Source organism: Salmo salar, chromosome ssa05, assembly GCF_905237065.1.
Source record: "Salmo salar chromosome ssa05, Ssal_v3.1, whole genome shotgun sequence".
In the NCBI taxonomy this organism is placed as follows: domain Eukaryota; kingdom Metazoa; phylum Chordata; class Actinopteri; order Salmoniformes; family Salmonidae; genus Salmo; species Salmo salar.
This window is the reverse complement of record NC_059446.1, coordinates 77,062,410-77,087,159: the sequence shown is the minus strand read 5'-3', so window position 1 is coordinate 77,087,159 and position 24,750 is coordinate 77,062,410. Positions and strand designations below refer to the sequence as shown.

Genomic DNA, 24,750 nt, shown 5'->3' with positions numbered 1-24,750 from the left:
ATATTTTATTTATTTGAGCATACAATATACAATAGCTCAATATTTGTGTTTATTATATAGTACTTTTTGCTCATCATTATCAAGGGTGCCAATAAATTTGAGGTGACATTCTAAATGAGTTATACATCATTGTGATACTCTAACAGATCTCCAGCAGTTGTTATTAGTTATTTGCCTTAATGTTTAAAGATGGAGGGACTCAGAACATACAGTAAACAATGCCAATGTTTGTGCTCACATTAAATATGAAATGGTTCTGTATCAATAGTTAATAAAATCCACATTCACACATTCAACATTTTCCTTTAGGGTTAAGCTTTATTACATCAGAATCAGACTAACAGAAATAACAGTTAGTTTAATCCACGACTTTTGATTGGTCAATGCTATGGTCGCCACCACTGCATAATACCGTCACCGGGGTAACAGAGTGAGGATGATGAGGAGTGACAGAGAGAGGCTATGGACTTTCCGATTGGTCGATACTGGTGGCACATACACATTTGTTCTAATCCCACACACAAACACCCCCCGAGGGAGGGTCATACTGAGAGAGAGGAATGGACAAGGTTAACAAAAAGTATTCAATATCCACTCATGTTAGATGGTAGTTAATAGACACTCTAAAGTAGCATGAAGGACAACTTCTGACGAGTTTAAAAAGGAACAGAGAAATGTCCTGCAGATGGTCTCCATTTTTCATCCGCCTTCCTTGTCTTTTCTTTGATTCCATGTTGCTCTTCTCGTTCTCGTCGCCCACCCTAATAACAAACAAAGATCAAAATGAAAGAGTCAGTCATCCTTCACACAATAAAGGCAAATACAACCAACATCCTGATAGACAGATGAGACATTGTTCCAGAGAAGACAGATCACACATCTGTCATGCACACACCTCTGTCAACAATGAGAGATGGGAATTATAACTAGGACATCATAAAGCTGGTTAACATCATACTGACACTCCAGTCAACTCTAATACAGTCCCAGACAGCAAGACTCAAAAGATAGTGACACTGTATTTGACAGAAATACTATCCTTTTTAATGATAGAAGCCTTTTTTTATGATGGTGTTTTTGAGTCATCTGGCATTTCTACATAGCAATGAAGATACATGTTATAAGCTGTTTCCTAATGCTATCAAGACAATACCAATCAGTGGAATGCTAACAGAAAAAGACAGAACAAAAGATACTCAGCTCATCTCATCTTTGGGGCCTCAGGTTTGGGTTCTTCTGGTTTGGGGACGGCTTCTTGTTTAGGGGCTTCTTTAGGAGAATCAGGTTTGGGTTCTTCTGCTTTGGGGGCATCTGGTTTTGGAGCGGCCTCTTGTTTAGGCGGTTCATCCCCACACAGTTTCCTTTGGGAGTCAGAGACACATAGAGCTAAAGTGTGCAAGTGTCCATATACCTGTGGTGTACAGGTATACATACAGATGGACATGTATAGAGGGGTTCCATGTTCAAGCCTCCAGTCCCAGTCTCTTACCTTCCCTCTACAGAGTCCTTCTTCACAAAGACACACACTTTGCTGCGCTTCTCTACCTGCTGTTTGAGAGATGTCACCTCTGCTACCCAGGCAGCCTTTTGCTTCTCAAACTCAGCTACAGGAACAGACAGAGAGGGGGTTAGATGCTACAGGACACAATATGGAGCTAGAGGCTACAGGACAGAACAGGGGGTTAGAGGCTACAGGACAGAACAGGGGGTTAGAGGCTACAGGACAGAACAGGGGGTTAGAGGCTACAGGACACAATATGGAGCTAGAGGCTACAGGACACAATATGGAGCTAGAGGCTACAGGACAGAACATGGGGTTAGATGCTACAGGACAGAACATGGGGTTAGATGCTACAGGACAGAACAGGGGGCTAGAGGCTACAGGACAGAACAGGGGGCTAGAGGCTACAGGACAGAGACACAACATGGAGCTAGAGGCTACAGGACAGAGACACAACATGGAGCTAGAGGCTACAGGACAGAGGCACAACATGGAGCTAGAGGCTACAGGACAGAGACAACATGGAGCTAGAGGCTACAGGACAGAGACACAACATGGAGCTAGAGGCTACAGGACAGAGACACAACATGGAGCTAGAGGCTACAGGACAGAGATAGGGGGATACTAAAAGACAGGTTAGTGAATAAAACATATTCAATAAGACCCGTCGCATAAACAGAATACTACTCTTAAACCTAGCGACCTGCAATGAGCCTATTCCACCACAAGATGTCTCTTTCATCCACCAAAATATTTAGAAGAGAAAACAAAGCTTGCACCTAGAACTGGTCACGGACCTGTTTTATGTTATAGTTCACTGTGAAAGGGAAGGGAAAACCTAGTTAGTTGCACAACTGAATGCATTCAACAGAAATGTGTCTTCTGCATTTAACCCAACCACTCTGAATCAGAGGTGCGGGGAGCTGTCTTAATCAGGGGCGGAAATCCCGGGGGGGACGGGGGGACACGACCCCCTTTATCCTGGGAAAAATATGATTTGTCCCCCCCAATATATCACTGAAACATAACTATGTAATTTAAATAATATTAATAATACGCAATGAAAGCAATTGTGCTGATTATAGACACTTAATAGCTCGTTTTTAAGTTTCAAAAGATTGCGACCCCCCCCCCCACCCTTTGCCTCACAATGGTTTGATCCACTGCCAGTTCCTTAGCTTGCGAGGTAACGTAGAGGTCGTATCTACTGTCTGAAAGGCACTCAATGCACGTAACTGACGTGAGGTTAATCCAGTCAATCGCGCACACACACTAGCTGAATATGCAGAGCTAGCGCGCAAATATTAACTATTAAGCTAGCTAGTACCTATTCCATTTATGTGGCGTCGTCAAAGATGTTATCTTTGCTATCATCAATTTATTCCAAGATCAGCATGCATGTAAGTTAGTGCTTCAAAGTCCCTGTGATAAGGTTAGCGATAAACTGAACAGAACTACACTCTCTTCTACCATTGTTTTAAATAGATTTAATGGTCTCGTTCCAAAAGCTAAATTGTTGCAAGGGAACTTTTATTTATATATTTTATTTCATCTTTATTTAACCCGGGTAGCAAAGATTATAGCAAACACCACTGAATTGGTGCTCGCTAGCTTTGCAAATTCAGCTATTGTTAGAAGCCAGCCAATATGAAACAAACGATTAAAATTACAAAAGGTTGCAGCATATGTTGTGTAAATGGTGAACTCATACAGCTGTCAACTCTTGTCACTGCAATCCTTTTCACATTTGCTAGCTACCTTTTAGATCGAAGCCCATATAGAATGATAGAAGATAAGATGATAGAAGCCCATCTCCTACTGTAAATAACCTACATACTGTGTGTGTGTAGCCAACCAGGTAGAAAAATGGCAGAAAAATGGCAGAAAAAAGACGGACATCAGAGTATTTTTCAGTACACCAAAACGCAAAGTAAGAACCCTAGTAGCCTAATATCTCAAAGACTAGTTGATAAAATGTTCATAAGAAAAAAATGTAATTCTAATGGAAATGTTTCACAATGATGTCATTAGGCAGAGCAGGCAACAGATGGCACACAGACAGCAGAGTTGGGGACAGATATGCAGGGACAGACTGGCAGAGACAGGGAGTCTCAGGTAAGTTTGTTGAGTCTTTGTTTGGCAACATTATGAAAGGTTCTCAATTTTTTTGACTTGTAAAATAGGAACATAATTGGAAAATGCCATGGATACCCCCACTCTCAACTTAAACTGGTGACTGAACTAAGATTTGTTAAAGGCAATGGTATTGCTGTTGTGATTAGTTGTGTAGTTTTGGGTACCGGTAGTTAGGAGTACGGCAAACACCTTATTTCTTTGGTTCCTCAATATACATTTACCATATTAAACGTAGGCTATGTGTTACAGCACTACTTTTGGTGTCCCCCTCAGGAATTGCTCTTGAGAAAATGTAATGTAATTGTCCCCTCCAAAGTTGATATCAGATTTTCGCCCCTGGTCTTAATAGACGTCCACTTCATTGAGGAGCAGTGAACTATCATTTGTAACAGTGTTGGTCCTCCGTCCCTCTCTTCGCCCCAACCTGGGCTTGAACCAGGGACCCTTGCACACATCAACTGACACCCACGAAGCATCGTTACCCATCGCGCCACAAAAGCCGCGGCCCTTGCAACGCAAGGGGAAACCCTACTTCAAGTCTCAGAGCGAGTGACGTCACCGATTGAAACGCTATTAGCGCGCACCACCGCTAACTAACTAGCCATTTCACATCGGTTACACATGCATGTTATGGTCGTACCAGGAATAAGGCAAAGATCCTTTCAGAAGAGTGTTGATGTAACCATAGAGTTTCGGGTGTTTAAACACTCACTTTTGGAGTTACTGTTCTCTGCCTCAACGGCCCCCACCTCATCAGCGACATGTTTCTGTGACAGGAGAGAAAACACACACACACACACACACACACACACACACACACACACACACACACACACACGAAATCAATTGTGTACACTCTAAACCCCAGACATATCCCTCCTTCCTTACCTTTTCTCCCTGGCATGCCTCCAGTTCACTCTTCTTCTTGGCCTCTGCAGCCTGCAGTGGGGGGAGTTCTGACCCCAGAGTATCCACCTGAGCCTTAGTCTTGTCCAGCAGGTTGTGGGCTCTGATTACCTCGTGTTGGTACTCTCCCAGTACGTCTCTGGTCACACGCAGTTTAATCGTCTCGAACGATACATGTTTCTGCTCCTTCACCTCTTCTTTCCGCCGCACGTTTATCAGTCCCAGTAGAGCTACGCTAGTCAGTAGAGACACCCCCACCAACACACCCTGCGTCTTCATCATGCCGTGAAGTTTGACCAAGGAACAGTCGTTTTCGCTGGTCCCTGTCGACTGCTCGGCAGAAGTGTTGGCGACGTCCTCGCAGACTCAGAGCGAAAGAACCAATGGAGTGTGAAAGGACAGGTGGACGCCCACTGTACTTGAGCGGAGTCCGTACTTCAGTTTTCAGGTGAAACGGGAGTCAGGTTGAAAATACTATATCCACTATATCCCTGAAAAACAGAAACATCTGCTTCTGTCGACTCCGCGGGGAGCGCACTTATTCTTCTTCTTTTTTCTTTTGGAGAGCGCTTCACCAAAACCATCCACGTGCCCGCCCACCTGTCACGGTCCTTGCTATCTGGGATCCTTGGGACGGGCCTACCTCCCTTTGAAGTTGACATTTAAAATGGTTAATAATGCTTTAAGTTAGGTAAGGATTATGGTTAAGGTTAGGATTTAGGGTATGGACGTCCCAAGGCTCCCGGATAGCACTAGCATACCTGGCACTGCTACGCGGAAGTAAGTGGATGAACGCAAAATGGTCATCTGTGCTTCGGAATCAAGGGAATATAAACGTAAAAAGGTAACGTGATAATACTGTATAACATGTGCAACTCGAATTAGGAATGATATCATAATTTGTTTTAACACGCCCTAGCCTATAGGCTACGGCTACCTTTGATTTAGTTCTAGTATAAACATGTAGTCATGACTAACCTATAAAGCTCTGCCAGTTTGATGTAAGGCCACACTAGCTATTTTTCCAGTAACTTGTCAACTAAACTAGGAATTTACAGGAAAACAAAAAGCAGAGCAAAATCGTTGGTAAAGTCAATAAAAAAATCGTATCTGGTGTATTACCTTACCAATAAGTTATATACAGTAGATGACTGACATGGGGCGCTGTGTTGAAGCCACCTGCGCCTCCATCTTGGAACTCCACCGCCGTTGTAAAAAATATTTAAGGAAATATAGAAATGTACCAAGCTAAGGACCCTGGGACTAAACACCTCCCTCTGCAACTGGATCCTGGACTTCCTTACAGGGTGCATGATTATTGATGAATTGGAGAAAAAAAAAAGTAATCTATATTAGAATAAGGCTGTAACGTAACAAAATTTGGAAAAAGTCAAGGGGTCTGAATACTTTCCGAATGCACTGTATATTTTCAGTTTGTGAGTGTGTGATATGCGAGTTGGAGACATGTGTATTTTGACATAATAAAGAACAACTTTTATAAACAATGTTTAGAGCGCTTGCTGTTGCATTGAGCCTTGCTGTTGAAAAACCACATCAGTGTCCGTCTTTTGGCTGTCGCAGATGCACCTCCCCCAACCTCACTCCTCGACTTTTGTCTACAGTCGGTTGCTTTCGCCTTCCACCTCAAATGATCCCAATGTCTTACTGGCCTCTTAGAGACAGGCCCTTTATATCCTAATCAGACAGCACCAGAGTAAACACCAGCCTCTTGGAGACAGGCCCTTTATATCCTAATCAGACAGCACCAGAGTAAACACCAGCCTCTTGGAGACAGGCCCTTTATATCCTAATCAGACAGCACCAGAGTAAACACCAGCCTCTTAGAGACAGGCCCTTTATATCCTAATCAGACAGCACCAGAGTAAACACCAGCCTCTTGGAGACAGGCCCTTTATATCCTAATCAGACAGCACCAGAGTAAACACCAGCCTCTTGGAGACAGGCCCTTTATATCCTAATCAGACAGCACCAGAGTAAACACCAGCCTCTTGGAGACAGGCCCTTTATATCCTAATCAGACAGCACCAGAGTAAACACCAGCCTCTTGGAGACAGGCCCTTTATATCCTAATCAGACAGCACCAGAGTAAACACCAGCCTCTTGGAGACAGGCCCTTTATATCCTAATCAGACAGCACCAGAGTAAACACCAGCCTCTTGGAGACAGGCCCTTTATATCCTAATCAGACAGCACCAGAGTAAACACCAGCCTCTTAGAGACAGGCCCTTTATATCCTAATCAGACAGCACCAGAGTAAACACCAGCCTCTTGGAGACAGGCCCTTTATATCCTAATCAGACAGCACCAGAGTAAACACCAGCCTCTTGGAGACAGGCCCTTTATATCCTAATCAGACAGCACCAGAGTAAACACCAGCCTCTTAGAGACAGGCCCTTTATATCCTAATCAGACAGCACCAGAGGAAACACCAGCCTCTTGGAGACAGGCCCTTTATATCCTAATCAGACAGCACCAGAGTAAACACCAGCCTCTTGGAGACAGGCCCTTTATATCCTAATCAGACAGCACCAGAGTAAACACCAGCCTCTTGGAGACAGGCCCTTTATATCCTAATCAGACAGCACCAGAGTAAACACCAGCCTCTTGGAGACAGGCCCTTTATATCCTAATCAGACAGCACCAGAGTAAACACCAGCCTCTTGGAGACAGGCCCTTTATATCCTAATCAGACAGCACCAGAGTAAACACCAGCCTCTTAGAGACAGGCCCTTTATATCCTAATCAGACAGCACCAGAGTAAACACCAGCCTCTTGGAGACAGGCCCTTTATATCCTAATCAGACAGCACCAGAGTAAACACCAGCCTCTTGGAGACAGGCCCTTTATATCCTAATCAGACAGCACCAGAGTAAACACCAGCCTCTTGGAGACAGGCCCTTTATATCCTAATCAGACAGCACCAGAGTAAACACCAGCCTCTTGGAGACAGGCCCTTTATATCCTAATCAGACAGCACCAGAGTAAACACCAGCCTCTTGGAGACAGGCCCTTTATATCCTAATCAGACAGCACCAGAGTAAACACCAGCCTCTTGGAGACAGGCCCTTTATATCCTAATCAGACAGCATCAGAGTAAACACCAGCCTCTTAGAGACAGGCCCTTTATATCCTAATCAGACAGCACCAGAGTAAACACCAGCCTCTTGGAGACAGGCCCTTTATATCCTAATCAGACAGCACCAGAGTAAACACCAGCCTCTTAGAGACAGGCCCTTTATATCCTAATCAGACAGCACCAGAGTAAACACCAGCCTCTTGGAGACAGGCCCTTTATATCCTAATCAGACAGCACCAGAGTAAACACCAGCCTCTTAGAGACAGGCCCTTTATATCCTAATCAGACAGCACCAGAGTAAACACCAGCCTCTTAGAGACAGGCCCTTTATATCCTAATCAGACAGCACCAGAGTAAACACCAGCCTCTTGGAGACAGGCCCTTTATATCCTAATCAGACAGCACCAGAGTAAACACCAGCCTCTTGGAGACAGGCCCTTTATATCCTAATCAGACAGCACCAGAGTAAACACCAGCCTCTTGGAGACAGGCCCTTTATATCCTAATCAGACAGCACCAGAGTAAACACCAGCCTCTTGGAGACAGGCCCTTTATATCCTAATCAGACAGCACCAGAGTAAACACCAGCCTCTTGGAGACAGGCCCTTTATATCCTAATCAGACAGCACCAGAGTAAACACCAGCCTCTTGGAGACAGGCCCTTTATATCCTAATCAGACAGCACCAGAGTAAACACCAGCCTCTTAGAGACAGGCCCTTTATATCCTAATCAGACAGCACCAGAGTAAACACCAGCCTCTTGGAGACAGGCCCTTTATATCCTTATCAGACAGCACCAGAGTAAACACCAGCCCGTGAGGCTGGTAGGAAGTCAAAACAAAAGGCTGCTACTTTGCCAGCTGCTACAGAATCATACAGTGTTTACACAATGTCATCAATACAATATGAATAATCAGTGTGTCCTCGGTCCTTGTACATCCAGTCTGGCGTTAATCACTATCAACAGATATGAGAATAATCCATAACATTCAGTATCAAGTCTAGTGACCATCAACCCGCACCTTGAGTGTCACAAACACTGGAAATCATGTGTTTTACAGAAGGAACATAATATCTACTAATATGCTAAACATTGTGTTAATCACTCTAAACTAAATATGAACTTTAATGATCTTAAATCTCCCCATTGCACAAACTGCACCCTAAATGATGACTTACTACATGGAACAATTTCATAATCTCTGGTTGTCTGTGTACCCTCTAAGAGGAAGAGGGAGAAGAAATTAAATGCAAATGAAAGAGATAGATAAACAATATAGAGAGAGCATATCTGTTAGTAATAAAACGTGACCTCTGAAACAGAAGGTGAGAGAGCAAGAGAGGAAGGGAGGGAGAGAGAGAAGTGGCGAGGGAGGGAGATAAAAGCGGTGGGGGTGTGGTAGTTAAACAAGGAAGTAGATTTCGCTTTGTCTACCAAACATTCCGCCTAGCAGGAAGATCCGGTTACAGGTGGACAGACTGCCATCAGCAACCAGAGGGAGGGAATGTGAACACACACTCTCCAACACACACAGGCTGACTACGGAGATGGTTGAGGAGTGACCGATCAAGACAGCAGCCAAGAAAGACAAACTGTACCTGACTTGAGCCTCATCTCTCTCTCCCTCTCTCTTTCTCTGCCCCCTTCCTTCTCTCTGTCCTGTCCCAGCAGTATGCGGGCTGTGTCTGCGCTAGTGTTCCTGGCCGCGGGTGTGATGGTGGTGTTGATGTACCAGGCGGTCCACCAGGAGCTGACTCTGCGGGGTCTTAAAGCCCGCACTCTGGAGAGCTCCTCTCAGGTTAAGCAGAAGGAGAACGACATCGTCCAGGTCAAGATGAAGATCCAGAAGCTGAATGGTGAGCTGGAGCCCATCAACACCAAGAGAGACGAGCTGACTAAGAAGAAGGAGGAGTCTGCTAAAGCCACAGGCGAGGCGGACAAGAGTCTAAAGACCTGTCAAACAGAGAAGGTAATTTTATTTTCCGTAGACTCATTAGTACTCCTAACCCTCATGTAAGGGCCCTGTATTCACCGATCACCATCAAATCAAATGGAATTTGTCACATGTGCCGAATACAACAGGTGTAGTAGACCTTACCATGAAATGCTTACCTACAAGCCCTAACCAACAATGCAGTTCAAGAAATAGAGTTAAGAAAATATTTACTAAATAAACTCAAGTAAAAATGTTTTATCAAAAGTAACACAAGAAAATGACATAACAATAACGAGGCTATATACAGGTTGTACCGGTACTAAGTCAATGGGCGGGGGTACAGGTTAGTCAAGGTAATTCATACATTTTTACATGTAGAGGTGTATGTCAGGTGAGGTGTGTTAATGTTTTGTGTTTCATACTAGAGGGCAACTTGATCTGATTACCACATCATTCACCACTGTGGCAGATTACACACATTGGAAGGTAAACTGACAAGGGATATATTACAGGGCCTTCAGAAACTATTCACACTCCTTCACTTTTTGTTGTTTTACAACCTGAAGTTAAAATGGATTAAATTGAGATTTTGTGTCACTGATCTACACACAATACCTCAAAATGTCAAAGTGAAATTATGTGTTCTGAAATTGTAAAAAAAAATATAAAAAATGAAAAACTGAAATGTCTCGAGTCCATAAGTATTCAGCACCTTTGTTATGGCAAGCCCAAATAAATTGAGGAGTAAAAACCTGCTGCTGCTAAGCTAATTGTTTTAAGATGGTCATAGATTATTTAGCTATTTTATTTGGAATTGTTTATACCTTTAGGTATATAAAGAAAAATATAGCACATAGAAACACATTGAATAACTCATTCATAAATGGCAAAACAGAGTCAAAAAATAAATAATAAGGAATAAGGTTTTGATGTGTCTGTCCTATATCTAGGAGATATAAGAAAGCTCAGGAAATAAACAATTTTTTGGCACAAAACTACTTACATACTTCCATTCATTTTTTGACCCGTTACAGGGTTACATTCAGATGAGCCCCATGACACTTGTTCGGACACTACAGACGTTTTCGTGAGGAGACCGATTTTCGGGATGTATGCTGATCTGACAAACAGCATTGTAGCTCTGCCACTTTCCACTGCAGATGCACAAGGTGGATGCAGTGGATTGAGACACAGCCCATACAGTATCTCTATCTTAAACAGACAGATTTTGATGGGGATTTTGCATGGACTCACTCTGTGTGCCACAAGTGTTTAACATGATTACCCCACATAATGATTACCCCATCTAAGTACCCCACACATACAATTAGTTGTAAGGTCCCTCAGTCCAGCAGTGAATTTAAAGCACAGATTCAACCACAAAGACCAAGGATCTTTTCCAGTGCCTCGCAAAGGACGACACCTTTTGGTAGGACACCTTTGAGCGTGGTGAAGTTATTAATTACATTTTGGATGGTGTATCAATACACCCAGTCACTACAAAGATACAGGCGTCCTCAGTGGCTGTAGAGGAATGAAACTGCTCAGGGATTTCACCATGAAGCTAATTGTGATTTTTAAAACAGAGTTTATTGGCTGTGATAGGAGAAAACTGATGGATCAACAACATTGTAGTTACTCCACAATACTAGCCTCAAGGACAGAGTGAAAAGAAGGAAGTCTGTACAGAATAAAAAATATTCCAAAACAGGAATCCTGTTTGCAATAAGGCACTTTAGCAATACTGCAAATAATGAGGCAAAGAAATTACATTTTTCTCCTGAATACAAAGCTTTATGTTTGGGGCAAATCCAACACAACACATCACCACTCTTCATATTTTCAAGCATGTTGGTGGCTGCATCATGTTATGGGTGTGCTTGTCATCGGCAAGGACTAGGGAGTTTTTTATTATAAAAATGTATGGAATAGAGCTAAGCACAGGCAAAATCCTAGAGGAAAACCTGGTTCAGTCTGCTTTCCAACAGACACTGGGAGACAAATTCATCTTTCAGCAGGACAATAACCTAAAACACAAGGCCAAATATACACTGGAGTTGCTTACCAAGACGCCATTGAATGTTCCTGAGTGGCCTAGTTACAGTTTTGACTTGAATCGTCTTGAAAATCTATGGCAAGACATGAAAATGGCTGTCTAGCAATGATCAACAAACAAGTTGAAAGAGCTTTAAGAATGTTTTAAAGAATAATGGGCAAATATTGTACAATCAGATGTGCAAAGCTGTGTGCTCACAGCTGTAATCGCTGCCGAAGGGGATTCTAACATGTATTGGCAGGGGGATTGAATACCTACAGTATCTAATCAAGATAGTGTTTTATTTTTCCATTTACTTTTTTTAAAATGTTTTCCGCTTTGAATTACAGAGTATTTTGTGTAGGTCATTGGCAAAAAAGTACAATTAATCCTATTTGAATCCCACTTTGTATCACAACAAAATTTGGAAAAAGTCAAGGGGTGGGAATACTTTCTGAAGGTACTGTATGTTTTGTGTTGAGTGGCATGTGAGAGGTATTCTGCCAGGTATTCTCTTAGCAATGGAATTACATTTTGTTCTCACTTATTAGTCACAAAAATGATTAGTCACACTTTAAACAAAGTGCATATTATGAAGGACTCATTGTATGCCTTATGTAGCTGTGACGATCGTCTGAAAGAGGGGACCAAGATGCAGCGTGGGAAGTGGTCATCATTTATTATAAATGACGAAACATTTAAACAAAGAAACAAAAACGAAAGCCAACAGTTCTGTCAGGTGAAAAACACAAGACAGAAAACAACCACCCACAAAACCCAAAGGAAAACAGGCTACCTAAGTATGGCTCCCAATCAGCGACAACGATGTACAGCTGTCCCTGATTGAGAGCCATACCAGGCCAAAACAAAGAACACAAAACAAAGAAAAAAGGACATAGAATGCCCACCCTAGTCACACCCTGGCCTAACCAAAATAGAGAATAAAAACCTCTATGGCCAGGGCGTGACAGTAGCCCTTAATAAGGCCTAGCTAGATAAGGCCCATAATGCTTCAAATACCGGTCCTCATCTTCCTCATCTCCCCTCTTTTTTTCTCCTCAGGCCGATGCGGAGAAAAAGAAGACTGACGCGTCGGCGGCCCTTCAGAAAGTTAAAGGTACGATGGTTATTTTACTGCAGTGATGGGATACCGTCAGCGGCCCTTCAGAAAGTTAAAGGTACGATGGTTATTTTACTGCAGTGATGGGATACCGTCAGCGGCCCTTCAGAAAGTTAAAGGTACGATGGTTATTTTACTGCAGTGATGGGATACCGTCAGCGGCCCTTCAGAAAGTTAAAGGTACGATGGTTATTTTACTGCAGTGATGGGATACCGTCAGCGGCCCTTCAGAAAGTTAAAGGTACGATGGTTATTTTACTGCAGTGATGGGATACCGTCAGCGGCCCTTCAGAAAGTTAAAGGTACGATGGTTATTTTACTGCAGTGATGGGATACCGTCAGCGGCCCTTCAGAAAGTTAAAGGTACGATGGTTATTTTACTGCAGTGATGGGATACCGTCAGCAGCCCTTCAGAAAGTTAAAGGTACGATGGTTATTTTACTGCAGTGATGGGATACCGTCAGCGGCCCTTCAGAAAGTTAAAGGTACGATGGTTATTTTACTGCAGTGATGGGATACCGTCAGCGGCCCTTCAGAAAGTTAAAGGTACGATGGTTATTTTACTGCAGTGATGGGATACCGTCAGCGGCCCTTCAGAAAGTTAAAGGTACGATGGTTATTTTACTGCAGTGATGGGATACCGTCAGCGGCCCTTCAGAAAGTTAAAGGTACGATGGTTATTTTACTGCAGTGATGGGATACCGTCAGCGGCCCTTCAGAAAGTTAAAGGTACGATGGTTATTTTACTGCAGTGATGGGATACCGTCAGCGGCCCTTCAGAAAGTTAAAGGTACGATGGTTATTTTACTGCAGTGATGGGATACCGTCAGCGGCCCTTCAGAAAGTTAAAGGTACGATGGTTATTTTACTGCAGTGATGGGATACCGTCAGCGGCCCTTCAGAAAGTTAAAGGTACGATGGTTATTTTACTGCAGTGATGGGATACCGTCAGCGGCCCTTCAGAAAGTTAAAGGTACGATGGTTATTTTACTGCAGTGATGGGATACCGTCAGCTCTGTTATGAATTGCTTCCTTTTAGGTGGTTCTGGAATTTAACGTCTCTTTTCTAGATTTTGATCATTAGTGGGTATCAGCCTAATTCTGCTCTACATGCATTATTTGGTGTTTTACATTTTACACTGAGGATATTTTTGCAGAATTTTGCATGCAGTCTCAATTTGGTGTTTGTCCCATTTTGTTAATTCTTGGTTGTTGAGCGGACCCCAGACCTCACAACCTTTCTCTCTCTCAATACATTTCTTCCTGCCCTCCCAATTTCCCTCCATGTCTTTCTCTCCTCCTTCCCACCTCTCTCTCAATACCCTTTCCTCCTTATCTACCCATTTCCTTCTGTCTTTTTTCCTACCCTCCCGCTTTCCACCCCTCTCTCATTATCCCTCGCTCCCCCTCTAGATGATCAAGAAGCAGAGAAGAAGAAAGCTCAGGAGGAGATCCAGGCGTTGAAACAGCAGATTCTGGACCGGGACAAGGCACTGTGTGCTTTTGTGGACCAGACCAATGAGGAAGGACGGTAAGAGCAGACACACACCCAGGCATTCAGCCACACTCACACACACCCAGTAACACAGTCTTGTGGTCACCATTATGAAAGACTTCTATGGTCACGCTGTACTGTGTGTCATGTAGTTCTGTGGTTACTGGGTGCTCACATGCTATTGATAACTAATGGTTGTTGTTGTTGTTTTCTTTGTTGTTTTGCAGGAAGCTGTGTGGAATCACAGAGGCCCCAAAATGAAGACTTGGACTACACTATCAGCCTCCATCCCTCCCTCACTCCCTCCCTCACTCCCTCCCTCATGCTTGCCGTGATGCACACACACCCTACAACCACTTTCACTTCACTGTACCTCTCAATACTCAGGAAAATAAAAAACAAGAAGGGTTTGGAAAACCCAGTCTGAATGTCATGTCTTCATTACATACAGTACACTGTTAGTTTATGTATGCAGGTAAGGAAGGGAGACATTACATGTTTTTAATTAGTGAGTTTCATCCTATGGTACAGTACATTAATGTAGGAATGACTGAAAGAGGTTAGGGATAATTCCCTCAGAGATGGAGCAGGGTGTCTCTGAGGTGACTTCTGAATGTTGCAAAGGTTCTAGAGAAGGGTTCTAGAGAAGAGTTCTAAAGAAGTGTGCAGGTGCATGCCCATCTGGTTCAATTGTCTATTAAATATTTATTATGCATAGATGTATGATTGACCTTTATAGTGCATAGATGTATGATTGACCTGTATTGTGTATAGATTTATGATTGATCTTCATTGCATTTGGGTGTGGTGTGTGTTAATCAGAGTATAACATTGCCCTATGTGCGTGTGGGTAATGGGAAAATGTAAGATGAATAAAGTGAATATTCAGTTAACAGGAATTAACACAATGATTAGCATATTTATATGTTTTCCCTTTCTATAATACACATGATTTCCAATGTTCTATTTGTGACACTCACTTTTGTATGGGTTGATGGTCACTAGACCTGAGCTACTGAAGGTACAAGGACTGAGAACACACTGATTATTATTGTATTGATGACATTATGAACACTGTGTGATTCTGTAGCAGCCGGCAAAGTCACTGTCTTTTGTATTGACTCCAAGCCTCTCTGGTTGATATTTTAGAGAACATTTGGTACTGTCTGATAAGAATATGAAGGTTCGGTCTCCAAGAGCCCTGTTGGACATTTTCTGTGCTTCTGTTCTGGAGGTGTCTCCCTGAATGATTGTATTAAACTGGATTGATCTCTGATTGATATTATCAACAACTGCTCTCCTTTTTGTTTATCTGGAAATTCCAATTACTTTCTCAGTCTGTGTTAGAATCTCCAACCCTGCATGACCAAGTGTCCCAGATATGGCTAGAGAGATTGGACCTGTCATTGTGAGCTACAATACAGTATGTTAAATGTAGTGAGCTCATATGTTACATAATTACTCCTCAAAGACTGAAGCAAATGACCAGTAGAGAGTTCTACTGAATGGACAAATGCCAGACTGTGTATCGGTTGATTTTTTTGGTCTTGCTTGCTGTTGACAAGGAGACCTGTTTGTTAACCAAATATGTGTTTTGTTTATGTACAGTGCTACCTCCCTGACTGTCACACAAATTCCTGTTTTGTTAAGGTGACATGAGTCATGTGATGTAAATTGCTTTAAAGTGTACTTTTACAGAAGCAGTTTATTCACTCTGCTTCTGTACAGATCAGACCTTTTTTTATTTATGTAAATACAACGATATAAAACTGTAATCCTAAAGATAAAACACTTTAATATGTGTTTTATCTTTAGGATTACAGTTTTACATCATTGTATTTACATAAATAAAAAAAGGTCTGATTGTAAACAAGATGCTTGTAGATGGCTGTGAGTAAATGTTTTCACATTAATACTTCAAAGTATTCTATAGTTGTTCACACATCCTTGCTGCTAGATGGCTTTCAGCATAAACTTCAGATGATCTTTGGTGTTGTTATGGGTCTAGTGGAGACTAGAGTCTAGACTCTCTGTTTGTAGATGGTCTTGCCCAGTCTGTTGAGCTCTATGACGTACTGCTGTCTCTCATGCTCCAGGAGGGCCTGCAGTGCTGCTCTACGGACCTGCACACACACAGAAAGCAGACATAATGGAGAGGATGTACTGTAGATACGGGACGCCGTAGTTGAAGTTCTGGTACAAATATGGACAATGCAAGCAATTCATAAGTTGGTGTGTCCTATATGGAAAACCTGACAATGTGTAGCCTACTTTTACCCCTGCCTGGTGTTACAAATGTGTAATTGCTCTGACAGTGTATGTGTGTAAAGGACACTGCAACACAAATTAACAAGAATAAGACCATTCATTTTCCTCAGTCAGAGGAATAGGTTAGAGATATGATGCTACGAACCTTCATGAAAGGGCTGATAATAGGTTATTTAATGAAGTCCCCTAAGAGAACAAGGTCTCTAAAACAGTATGGAGACAGGGATTAGCTTCATGGCAACAACACTAGTTGGATCCTATCCACATTAATTTATACTTCAGGTTTCCTGATTTTGCCTTCAAAATAATAGTCTGCGGTAAAACGCTGTGTCTGCCACAAAATATATATATTTTCAGCTTTGTGCATAATGTTAAAATTAGGAGAAATATAATAACTACATGGGGTAAAAATCTAAACTAAATAGAATTAGTACTTTATATAAATCAAATCAAACATGCCCCGAATACAACAGGTGTAGTAGACCTTACTGTGAAATACTTACTTACAAGCCCAAACCAATAATGCAGTTAAAAAATGAATAATAATTCATTAAAAAAACGAATATAATATATATATATATACATTTAAAAAGTTAAATAAATAATTAATACATTTAAAATAAAGAAATTAAATAACATATAAAAGTAACAAATAATTAAAGAGCAGCAGTAAAATAACAATAGCGAGGCTATATACAGGGGCTACCGGTACAGAGTCAATGTACAGTAAGATAAAGAATATTATAAGGTGGAGCATAATGAGAAAATGGTTGGCGCTTAATAATATCCTACTGGTTAAAAAAATATACATTAAACATAAAAAATATATATATTTTGATTGTATGATTCTTGTTTATATACTGGTGCTATTGTTTAAGGATGCAATTTGAAATGTAATGTTTAAGAAAAAAAGTACTGTATTTTTGTTGTATTGCACAGACAAATTGCACACAGGAAAGCGATTGATTGTGTGTCCATAAAACCAGGGCCCAGTCTACTTACTAGAGTTCCTAGAATACAAATCAGATGAGTTAGAACAAAAAACTAGGTCATTGGAAGAGTTGCTGTACTTTTACTGTGGTCAAACATCTGAAAATGGGGTGCCTGGACACTTTAAGATTATTTGTGCAGATGTACAAATGGGGTGAGGAGTACTCAGGGTCTGTAGAATGTAATGGTGTCATTTAGTGTTGCTGGCCTTTTACTCCACCCATTCCATTGGCCACGATGAAAATCCCTGTATAAGGAATACATGTTGGCTTATAGAGAAAAAACTATTCTAGGTGTCGCAGTGGAAGCATTGTAGGGAATACTCAGTATGGTCTGTAGAATGTATATATGGTGTCATTTCATTGGGCTCTGAATAATATGGAGTGTTCCTTCCTGTACAGTGCTATAGTTGTACCTTATAGTGTCTAGGCACCCCAATTTAAGCTGTTTGACAACAATGAAAATTAAATCAAATTAAATGTTATTTGTCACATACACATGTTTAGCAGATGTTATTGTACGTGTAGCGTAATGCTTGTGTTTCTAGCTCTAACAGTGCAGTAATATCTAACAGTAATATCTAACAATTTCACAACAATACACACAATCTGAAGTAAAGGAAAGGAATTAAGAATATATAAATATTTGGGCGAGCAATGTCAGAGTGGCATAGACTAAGATACAGTAGAATAGAATACAGTATATACATATGAGATGAGTAATGCAAAATATGTAAACATTATTAAAGTGACTAGTGTTCCATTATTAAAGTGGCCTCTAATGTGCTAGTGATGGCTTTTTAACAGTATTTAACAGTTTGATGGCCTTGAGATAGAAGCTGTTTTTCAGTCTCTCAGTCCCAGCTTTGATGCACCTGTACTGACCTCGCCTTCTGGATGATAGCGGGGTGAACAGGCAGTGGTTCGGGTGGTTGTTGTCCTTGATGATCTTTTTGCCCTTCCTGTGACATCGGGTGCTGTAGGTGTCCTGGAGGGCAGGTAGTTTGCCCCCGGTGATGCGTTGGGCAGACCGCACCACCCTCTGGATAGCCCTGCGGTTGCAGGCGGTGCAGTTGCCGTACCAGGCAGTGATACAGCCTGACAGGGTGCTCTCAATTGTGCATCTGTAAGAGTTTGCGAGGGTTTTAGGTACCAAGCCAAATTTCTTCAGCCTCCTGAAGTTGAAGAGGTGCCTTCTTCACCACACTGTCTGTGTAGGTGGACAATTTCAGTTTGTCAGTGATGTGTATGCGAGGAACTTGAAGCTTTCCACCTTCTCCACTGCGGTCACATCGATGTGGATAGGGGGGATGCTCCATCTGCTGTTTCCTGAAGTCCACGATCAGCTCCTTTGTTTTGTTGACGTTGGGTGAGAGGTTATTTTCCTGGCACCACACTCCCAGAGCCCTCACCTCCTCCCTGTAGGCTGTCTCTTCATTGTTGGTAATCAGGCCTACTACTGTTGTGTTGTCTGCAAACTTGATGATTGGAGACATGCATGGCCATGCAGTCATGGGTGAACAGGGAGTACAGAAGGGAGCACGCATCCTTGTGGGGCCCCAGTGTTGAGTATCAGCGAAGTGGAGGTGTTTTTCCCTACAGTACCTTCACCACCTGTGGGCGGCCCGTCAGGGAGTACAGGACCCAGTTGCACGGGGCGGGGTTCAGACCCAGGACCTCAAGCTTAATGATGAGCTTGGAGGGTACTATGGTGTTGAATGCTAAGCTATCTTGATCTGTGTTATTCAGAGCCCTATGTAATTACACCATATATACATTCGACAGACCCTACTGAGTATTCCCTACAACACTTCTACTGCGGCACCTAGAATAGTATTTGCCCTACAAGCCAATATGTATTCCATACACAGTGATTTGCATTGGGGGCATTTAGGCTATTGACACTTTTCTGCTTTTACATGCAGACATTTATTCTGAACATTCTGAAATTCCCGGAAGTACTTTTTTAGTGTTGCTGAGTGTTGCTGAGGAGACAGGGCCCTGTTTCAGCACCCCTCCACTCCCTCACCATCGTCAGAGCAGCCTTTCCCAGCTCAATCTCTCTCTGCTGGGTCAGCTCTCTCAGCTTCAGGGTCTTCATGGAACCAGCCTGGGTGGAGCCCTCAAACTCAGCCTTTTGCATCACACCACAGATACTGAGAGAAAGAAAGAGGGGGGGGGTCCTTTCACTACATTGAGAACTGAAAGGACTGTAACTTCAAGGTATTTCAGGGAAAACGTATCAAACGTTACAGTTACAATTAGCCCAACAGTACAGAACGGAATAATTTACACACCTGTCCAGCTCTGCAATGCGTGTAGTCATCTCGCCATCTTTCTATAAAAGAGTGAAAATGCAGGCTATAACACATTTCCAGCCACTTAGCTATAGGTATCTGACCACTTTTTTGTCTGTGTGTTGCCTAGTATTGACATGCTTACCTTGATTCTGTCTCTCGCCCTCTGCACACGTTTGTTTTTGGAACGTCGTTCCTCACAACCAAACATCCTGCTGGCAGTTTATTTGAAGTAAATAATCACAAAGTATCTTGCTTTAACAAAAACTGCACAATAAACGAATAAATGGTAAAAGGCGTCTCAATAGATGGAGGAGTCTGTCTACGTTGGCATGGTAACTAACCTTTGTAGCCGGAAATATTATTCCTTCGCTGCCAATTACAGTGAACGATACAGATCACATGACCAGGAAGACGCATGTTGCCCGTCGTCGTTCCTTGTGCAGGAAGTGGTAACATGGGGCGATGAGATACACATGAAAGTCATTCTACCGGCAAAACCAGTGGCGAGACGAAATTGACAAAAGTTCCGTATTTATCCTCCTGTTGTTAGTTTGTTACAGTAGAAAGTTATAGTTCTATGTTAGGTTTGATTCGGAATGTGTATTGCTATCATACAACAGCCACTAGTCAGTAAAGCTGAAGGGCTGGCTAGTAGTAACCGTAACGTTACAGTAATTTGTAGTTACATCAGAATAGGGCTTGGCAATCTTACCCCAACATTGTCATCATGATACGAACAGGAGTGCAGAAGATGGCCAGGGGACTGTGCCAAATAATGGGACGTGAAATCTCAAAGGGAAATTTCAACACCAACATCGGACAACAAATGACTCCAAGAGGGACTCTCCAGCTTCCCTGGTCCTCTATCAACAGTGTCCGAACCATGGCGGTAGGTCCGGAAACACACACACAGCCACACATATTTAGCTAGCTACAAACAGCCATAACATTAGTGTAGCCTACTGTCAAGGGCAATGTGAGTGAGAACATGTGAGTCATGATTCATCTTATCTAAACATTTGTCATGGTTCCCATTTCCCTAACGTTACTGCCGATAGAAACAGTATTTTTTCCCACAATGTGCATTGTGAACTGTGCTGTAATGTATTTCGTTCTGGATGTTTCTGCCGTGTACTGTAAAGAAATATTGATGAGAGTGTAATAGTAGTGTTTGTCCACTAGGTGCTGCCCTGGCCTTTCTCTTTCCAGCCACGGGACTTCAGCCTGCCCAACTCGTCCTGGGGCTCAGACATGAGGCGTCTGTATGAGCACTATAACAGCCAGTGTGAGGTAGAGACAGATGACGGAGAGAAGAAGTGGGGGGTCTGGAGAAGACTGCCCAGCTATAACCGCTCCCTCAAGTACACCACAGGTACAGTAAGGAAGGGTTTCTTTCACTTATGGATGGCGTGTGTGTACGAAAATGCATGCACTCACTACTGTAAGTTGCTCTGGACTAGATAAATTACTAAAATGTGACGTAAAAAAAATGTGTTTGTATAACCCTGTCTCTCTCATGTCCTGGGCATAGTGTCTGAGTAAGATGCTGTGTGTATGTGTGTAACTCTGTGTCTCTCCTTCCAAGGTGGGGTGTATCTGAGTAAGATCATTCAGTCGAAGGCGCGTCTGTTCACGCGGAACATCAGGGAGCAGGGTGCAGCGTTCGAGTACGTCGTGTTTGTCAACAAGCAGGAGCAGAAGTGTGTGTGTGTGTTCCAGGCTGGCCACCTACTGGAGGGACCCCCGGGGTGAGCTGTTTGTGTCTGTGTGTGCTGATGGCATGTGTATACTGTGACAATGTTTGTCCTTGTGTGTGTATCTCTGTAAAAATGACACAATCAACTGCTAGCATTCAAACATCATATTTAGTCAGAAGTGTAATGTTTATAAATTGTGTGTGATTCCAGGCACGTCCATGGGGGGGCAATAGCTACCATGATTGACACTGTAACAGGGACCCATGCCACCTACCTCTCTGGGCCTGTCATGACTGCCAACCTCAACATCAACTACCGCAGGTACACACACTTTCTCCCTCACTCTGTTCCTCACTCTCTCCATCACTCACTCACGGCTTATTAAACTCTAAAAACATGTTTTCATGTTATTGTGGTCATTATTGTAGGGTTCTAAGTGAGGTTCTAGATTTTTCCTGACCACATTTCCTGGTTATGACACATACTGTATCCCGCCTCTCCTCCCCAAAGCCCCATCCCATTGGGTAGTACAGTGCTGCTCACCTGCTCATTGGATAAGAAGGAGGGACGGAAAACCTTTGTTTCCTGTCAAGTGACCAACACGGACAGCTCCAAACTACACACAGAGGCCACAGGTACTGTCACCCACCCTCACGTGTTGGTTGTGTTTTTAGACGTGTCATTGGACATTCAGTCAGTCGGAAGTGTTCTCTCAGTCTTAGTATGTTTCTCTTTTCCCTCATCCTTCTCTCTCTCTCTCTCTCTCTCTCTCTCTCTCTCTTTCTCCTTCTCTCTCTCTTTCTCCTTCTCCCTCTCTCTCTCCTTCTCCCTCTCTCTCTCCTTCTCCCTCACTCTCTCCTTCTCCCTCACTCTCTCCTTCTCCCTCACTCTCTCTCCTTCTCCTTCTCTCAGGGCTGTTTCTGTCAATCACAATGGGACACCTATTAGGAGGATGATGGATTGGCCAGCTCATCGACCAACCTGACGCTACAAACACACAACATCAGAAACAGCACTGACTTCCTAGGGGGTGTGTTTGTCTGCACACAAATGTTTGGGTGTATATCAGTACCTTAGTGTGTGTGTGTGTGTGTGTGTGTGTGTGTGTGTGTGTGTGTGTGTGTGTGTGTGTGTGTGGTTATGACTGTCAGATTCAGTAATCTTCTTAACTCTAGCAGTTTGCCTGAGACACCTGATGCCTTGCGCTCCACTGACATAGCCTACAGATACTGTATATCATAGACACAACCAGTTGTTGATATTGTACCTCTCTTTCTCCACTGTTACACACTCCTGGACCACCAGCTCCAGTCAGAGTGAAGGACATAACCTCTGGTATATTATATTTAGGTTGAGGCTGTGGATACAACTTTTCTGAACCCTTCTTCCCGACAGCTAAAGGTCCCGACACTTCTGCATGTGCAGGATTCTCTACTTTTACGCACCTTCCTTCACATTTCTCAGTCAATTGTGAATGATAATCTTCATGTTTTACCTGTGAAACGTCCATGCAGCATCTGCATACCTGTGTCTAGTTTCAATCATAGCACATATTCTGCCTAGTGGCACGTGCTGTTGAGTTTTGGCCACATGAGAGAAAAATGTGCCCGTTCGCACAATCATCCTAAAAACTCATAAGAAATGAGGTGGTGTTTTGTCTTACAGTAATTTTATACTACGCTATTACAGTGCCTTGCGAAAGTATTCGGCCCCCTTGAACTTTTCGACCTTTTTGCCACATTTCAGGCTTCAAACATAAAGATATAAAACTGTAATTTTTTGTGAAGAATCAACAACAAGTGGGACACAATCATGAAGTGGAACGAAATTTATTGGATATTTCAAACTTTTTTAACAAATAAAAAACTGAAAAATTGGCCGTGCAAAATTATTCAGCCCCTTTACTTTCAGTGCAGCAAACTCTCTCCAGAAGTTCAGTGAGGATCTCTGAATGATCCAATGTTGACCTAAATGACTAATGATGATAAATAGAATCCACCTGTGTGTAATCAAGTCTCCGTATAAATGCACCTGCTCTGTGATAGTCTCAGAGGTCCGTTTAAAGCGCAGAGAGCATCATGAAGAACAAGGAACACACCAGGCAGGTCCGAGATACTGTTGTGGAGAAGTTTAAAGCCGGATTTGGATACAAAAAGATTTCCCAAGCTTTAAACATCCCAAGGAGCACTGTGCAAGCGATAATATTGAAATGGAAGGAGTATCAGACCACTGCAAATCTACGAAGACCCGGCCGTCCCTCTAAACTTTCAGCTCATACAAGGAGAAGACTGATCAGAGATGCAGCCAAGAGGCCCATGATCACTCTGGATGAACTGCAAAGATCTACAGCTGAGGTGGGAGACTCTGTCCATAGGACAACAATCAGTCATATACTGCACAAATCTGGCCTTTATGGAAGAGTGGCAAGAAGAAAGCCATTTCTTAAAGATATCCATAAAAAGTGTCGTTTAAAGTTTGCCACTAGCCACCTGGGAGACACACCAAACATGTGGAAGAAGGTGCTCTGGTCAGATGAAACCAAAATCGAACTTTTTGGCAACAATGCAAAACGTTATGTTTGGCGTAAAAGCAACACAGCTCATCACCCTGAACACAACATCCCCACTGTCAAATATGGTGGTGGCAGCATCATGGTTTGGGCCTGCTTTTCTTCAGCAGGGGCAGGGAAGATGGTTAAAATTGACGGGAAGATGGATGGAGCCAAATACAGGACCATTCTGGAAGAAAACCTGATGGAGTCTGCAAAAGACCTGAGACTGGGACGGAGATTTGTCTTCCAACAAGACAATGATCCAAAACATAAAGCAAAATCTACAATGGAATGGTTCACAAATAAACATATCCAGGTGTTAGAATGGCCAAGTCAAAGTCCAGACCTGAATCGAATCGAGAATCTGTGGAAAGAACTGAAAACTGCTGTTCACAAACGCTCTCCATCCAACCTCACTGAGCTCGAGCTGTTTTGCAAGGAGGAATGGGCAAAAAGTTCAGTCTCTCGATGTGCAAAACTGATAGAGACATACCCCAAGCGACTTACAGCTGTAATCGCAGCAAAAGGTGGCGCTACAAAGTATTAACTTAAGGGGGCTGAATAATTTTGCACGGCCAATTTTTCAGTTTTTTATTTGTTAAAAAAGTTTGAAATATCCAATAAATTTCGTTCCACTTCATAATTGTGTCCCACTTGTTGTTGATTCTTCACAAAAAATTGAAGCCTGAAATGTGGCAAAAAGTCGAAAAGTTCAAGG

At 42.7% G+C, this 24,750-nt stretch overlaps 4 protein-coding genes across 5 annotated transcripts; 2 read left to right on the top strand and 2 right to left on the bottom strand.

The window, feature by feature from the left end:
* Window positions 1–298: 298 nt before the first annotated feature.
* On the bottom strand, window positions 299–4,961 carry LOC106605997 (FK506-binding protein 4). Its single transcript, XM_045718973.1, has 5 exons — window positions 4,526–4,961; window positions 4,350–4,404; window positions 1,490–1,604; window positions 1,202–1,361; window positions 299–761 (listed from the first exon to the last, which is right to left on the bottom strand). The coding sequence occupies exons 1-4, from the start codon at window positions 4,823–4,825 to the stop codon at window positions 1,202–1,204; spliced, it is 630 nt and encodes a 209-aa protein (XP_045574929.1). The 5' UTR covers window positions 4,826–4,961; the 3' UTR covers window positions 299–761.
* Window positions 4,962–5,111: 150 nt separating this feature from the next.
* Window positions 5,112–15,512, top strand: LOC123743177 (uncharacterized). The gene is made up of 5 exons (XM_045718974.1): window positions 5,112–5,387; window positions 9,313–9,610; window positions 12,675–12,729; window positions 14,146–14,263; window positions 14,455–15,512. The coding sequence occupies exons 1-5, from the start codon at window positions 5,332–5,334 to the stop codon at window positions 14,486–14,488; spliced, it is 561 nt and encodes a 186-aa protein (XP_045574930.1). The 5' UTR covers window positions 5,112–5,331; the 3' UTR covers window positions 14,489–15,512.
* On the bottom strand, window positions 14,715–20,137 carry LOC123743178 (uncharacterized). The gene is made up of 4 exons (XM_045718975.1): window positions 19,927–20,137; window positions 19,782–19,822; window positions 19,514–19,640; window positions 14,715–16,350 (listed from the first exon to the last, which is right to left on the bottom strand). The coding sequence occupies exons 1-4, from the start codon at window positions 19,990–19,992 to the stop codon at window positions 16,249–16,251; spliced, it is 336 nt and encodes a 111-aa protein (XP_045574931.1). The 5' UTR covers window positions 19,993–20,137; the 3' UTR covers window positions 14,715–16,248.
* Window positions 20,138–20,220: 83 nt separating this feature from the next.
* On the top strand, window positions 20,221–23,358 carry LOC106592246 (acyl-coenzyme A thioesterase THEM4). 2 transcript variants are annotated; one of them, XM_014183570.2, is made up of 7 exons: window positions 20,234–20,307; window positions 20,525–20,673; window positions 20,967–21,156; window positions 21,370–21,532; window positions 21,692–21,802; window positions 21,992–22,116; window positions 22,394–23,358. In XM_014183570.2, exons 2-7 carry the CDS (start codon window positions 20,536–20,538, stop codon window positions 22,435–22,437), a joined length of 771 nt encoding a protein of 256 aa, XP_014039045.1. In that variant the 5' UTR covers window positions 20,234–20,307; window positions 20,525–20,535; the 3' UTR covers window positions 22,438–23,358. The 2 variants fall into 2 exon arrangements, with proteins under 2 accessions (XP_014039044.1, XP_014039045.1); XM_014183569.2 differs by having other exon boundaries at window positions 20,221–20,673.
* The last annotated feature ends 1,392 nt before the right edge of the window (window positions 23,359–24,750 follow it).

Coding starts and splice junctions, on each gene's coding strand:
- LOC106605997 (XM_045718973.1), bottom strand. CDS start 4,825: ATGATGAAGACGCAGGGTGTGTTGGTGGGGGTGTCTCTACTGACTAGC. Junction 4,405..4,525: donor AGGCATGCCAGGGAGAAAAG/GTAAGGAAGGAG, acceptor CTCCTGTCACAG/AAACATGTCGCTGATGAGGT. Junction 1,605..4,349: donor AGAGAACAGTAACTCCAAAA/GTGAGTGTTTAA, acceptor CTGTTCCTGTAG/CTGAGTTTGAGAAGCAAAAG.
- LOC123743177 (XM_045718974.1), top strand. CDS start 5,332: ATGAACGCAAAATGGTCATCTGTGCTTCGGAATCAAGGGAATATAAAC. Junction 9,611..12,674: donor AGACCTGTCAAACAGAGAAG/GTAATTTTATTT, acceptor TTTTCTCCTCAG/GCCGATGCGGAGAAAAAGAA. Junction 12,730..14,145: donor GGCCCTTCAGAAAGTTAAAG/GTACGATGGTTA, acceptor CTCCCCCTCTAG/ATGATCAAGAAGCAGAGAAG.
- LOC123743178 (XM_045718975.1), bottom strand. CDS start 19,992: ATGTTTGGTTGTGAGGAACGACGTTCCAAAAACAAACGTGTGCAGAGG. Junction 19,823..19,926: donor GGGCGAGAGACAGAATCAAG/GTAAGCATGTCA, acceptor ACTCTTTTATAG/AAAGATGGCGAGATGACTAC. Junction 19,641..19,781: donor CGCATTGCAGAGCTGGACAG/GTGTGTAAATTA, acceptor TCTTTCTCTCAG/TATCTGTGGTGTGATGCAAA.
- LOC106592246 (XM_014183569.2), top strand. CDS start 20,512: ATGATACGAACAGGAGTGCAGAAGATGGCCAGGGGACTGTGCCAAATA. Junction 21,157..21,369: donor CTCCCTCAAGTACACCACAG/GTACAGTAAGGA, acceptor TCTCCTTCCAAG/GTGGGGTGTATCTGAGTAAG. Junction 21,803..21,991: donor CTCAACATCAACTACCGCAG/GTACACACACTT, acceptor TCCTCCCCAAAG/CCCCATCCCATTGGGTAGTA.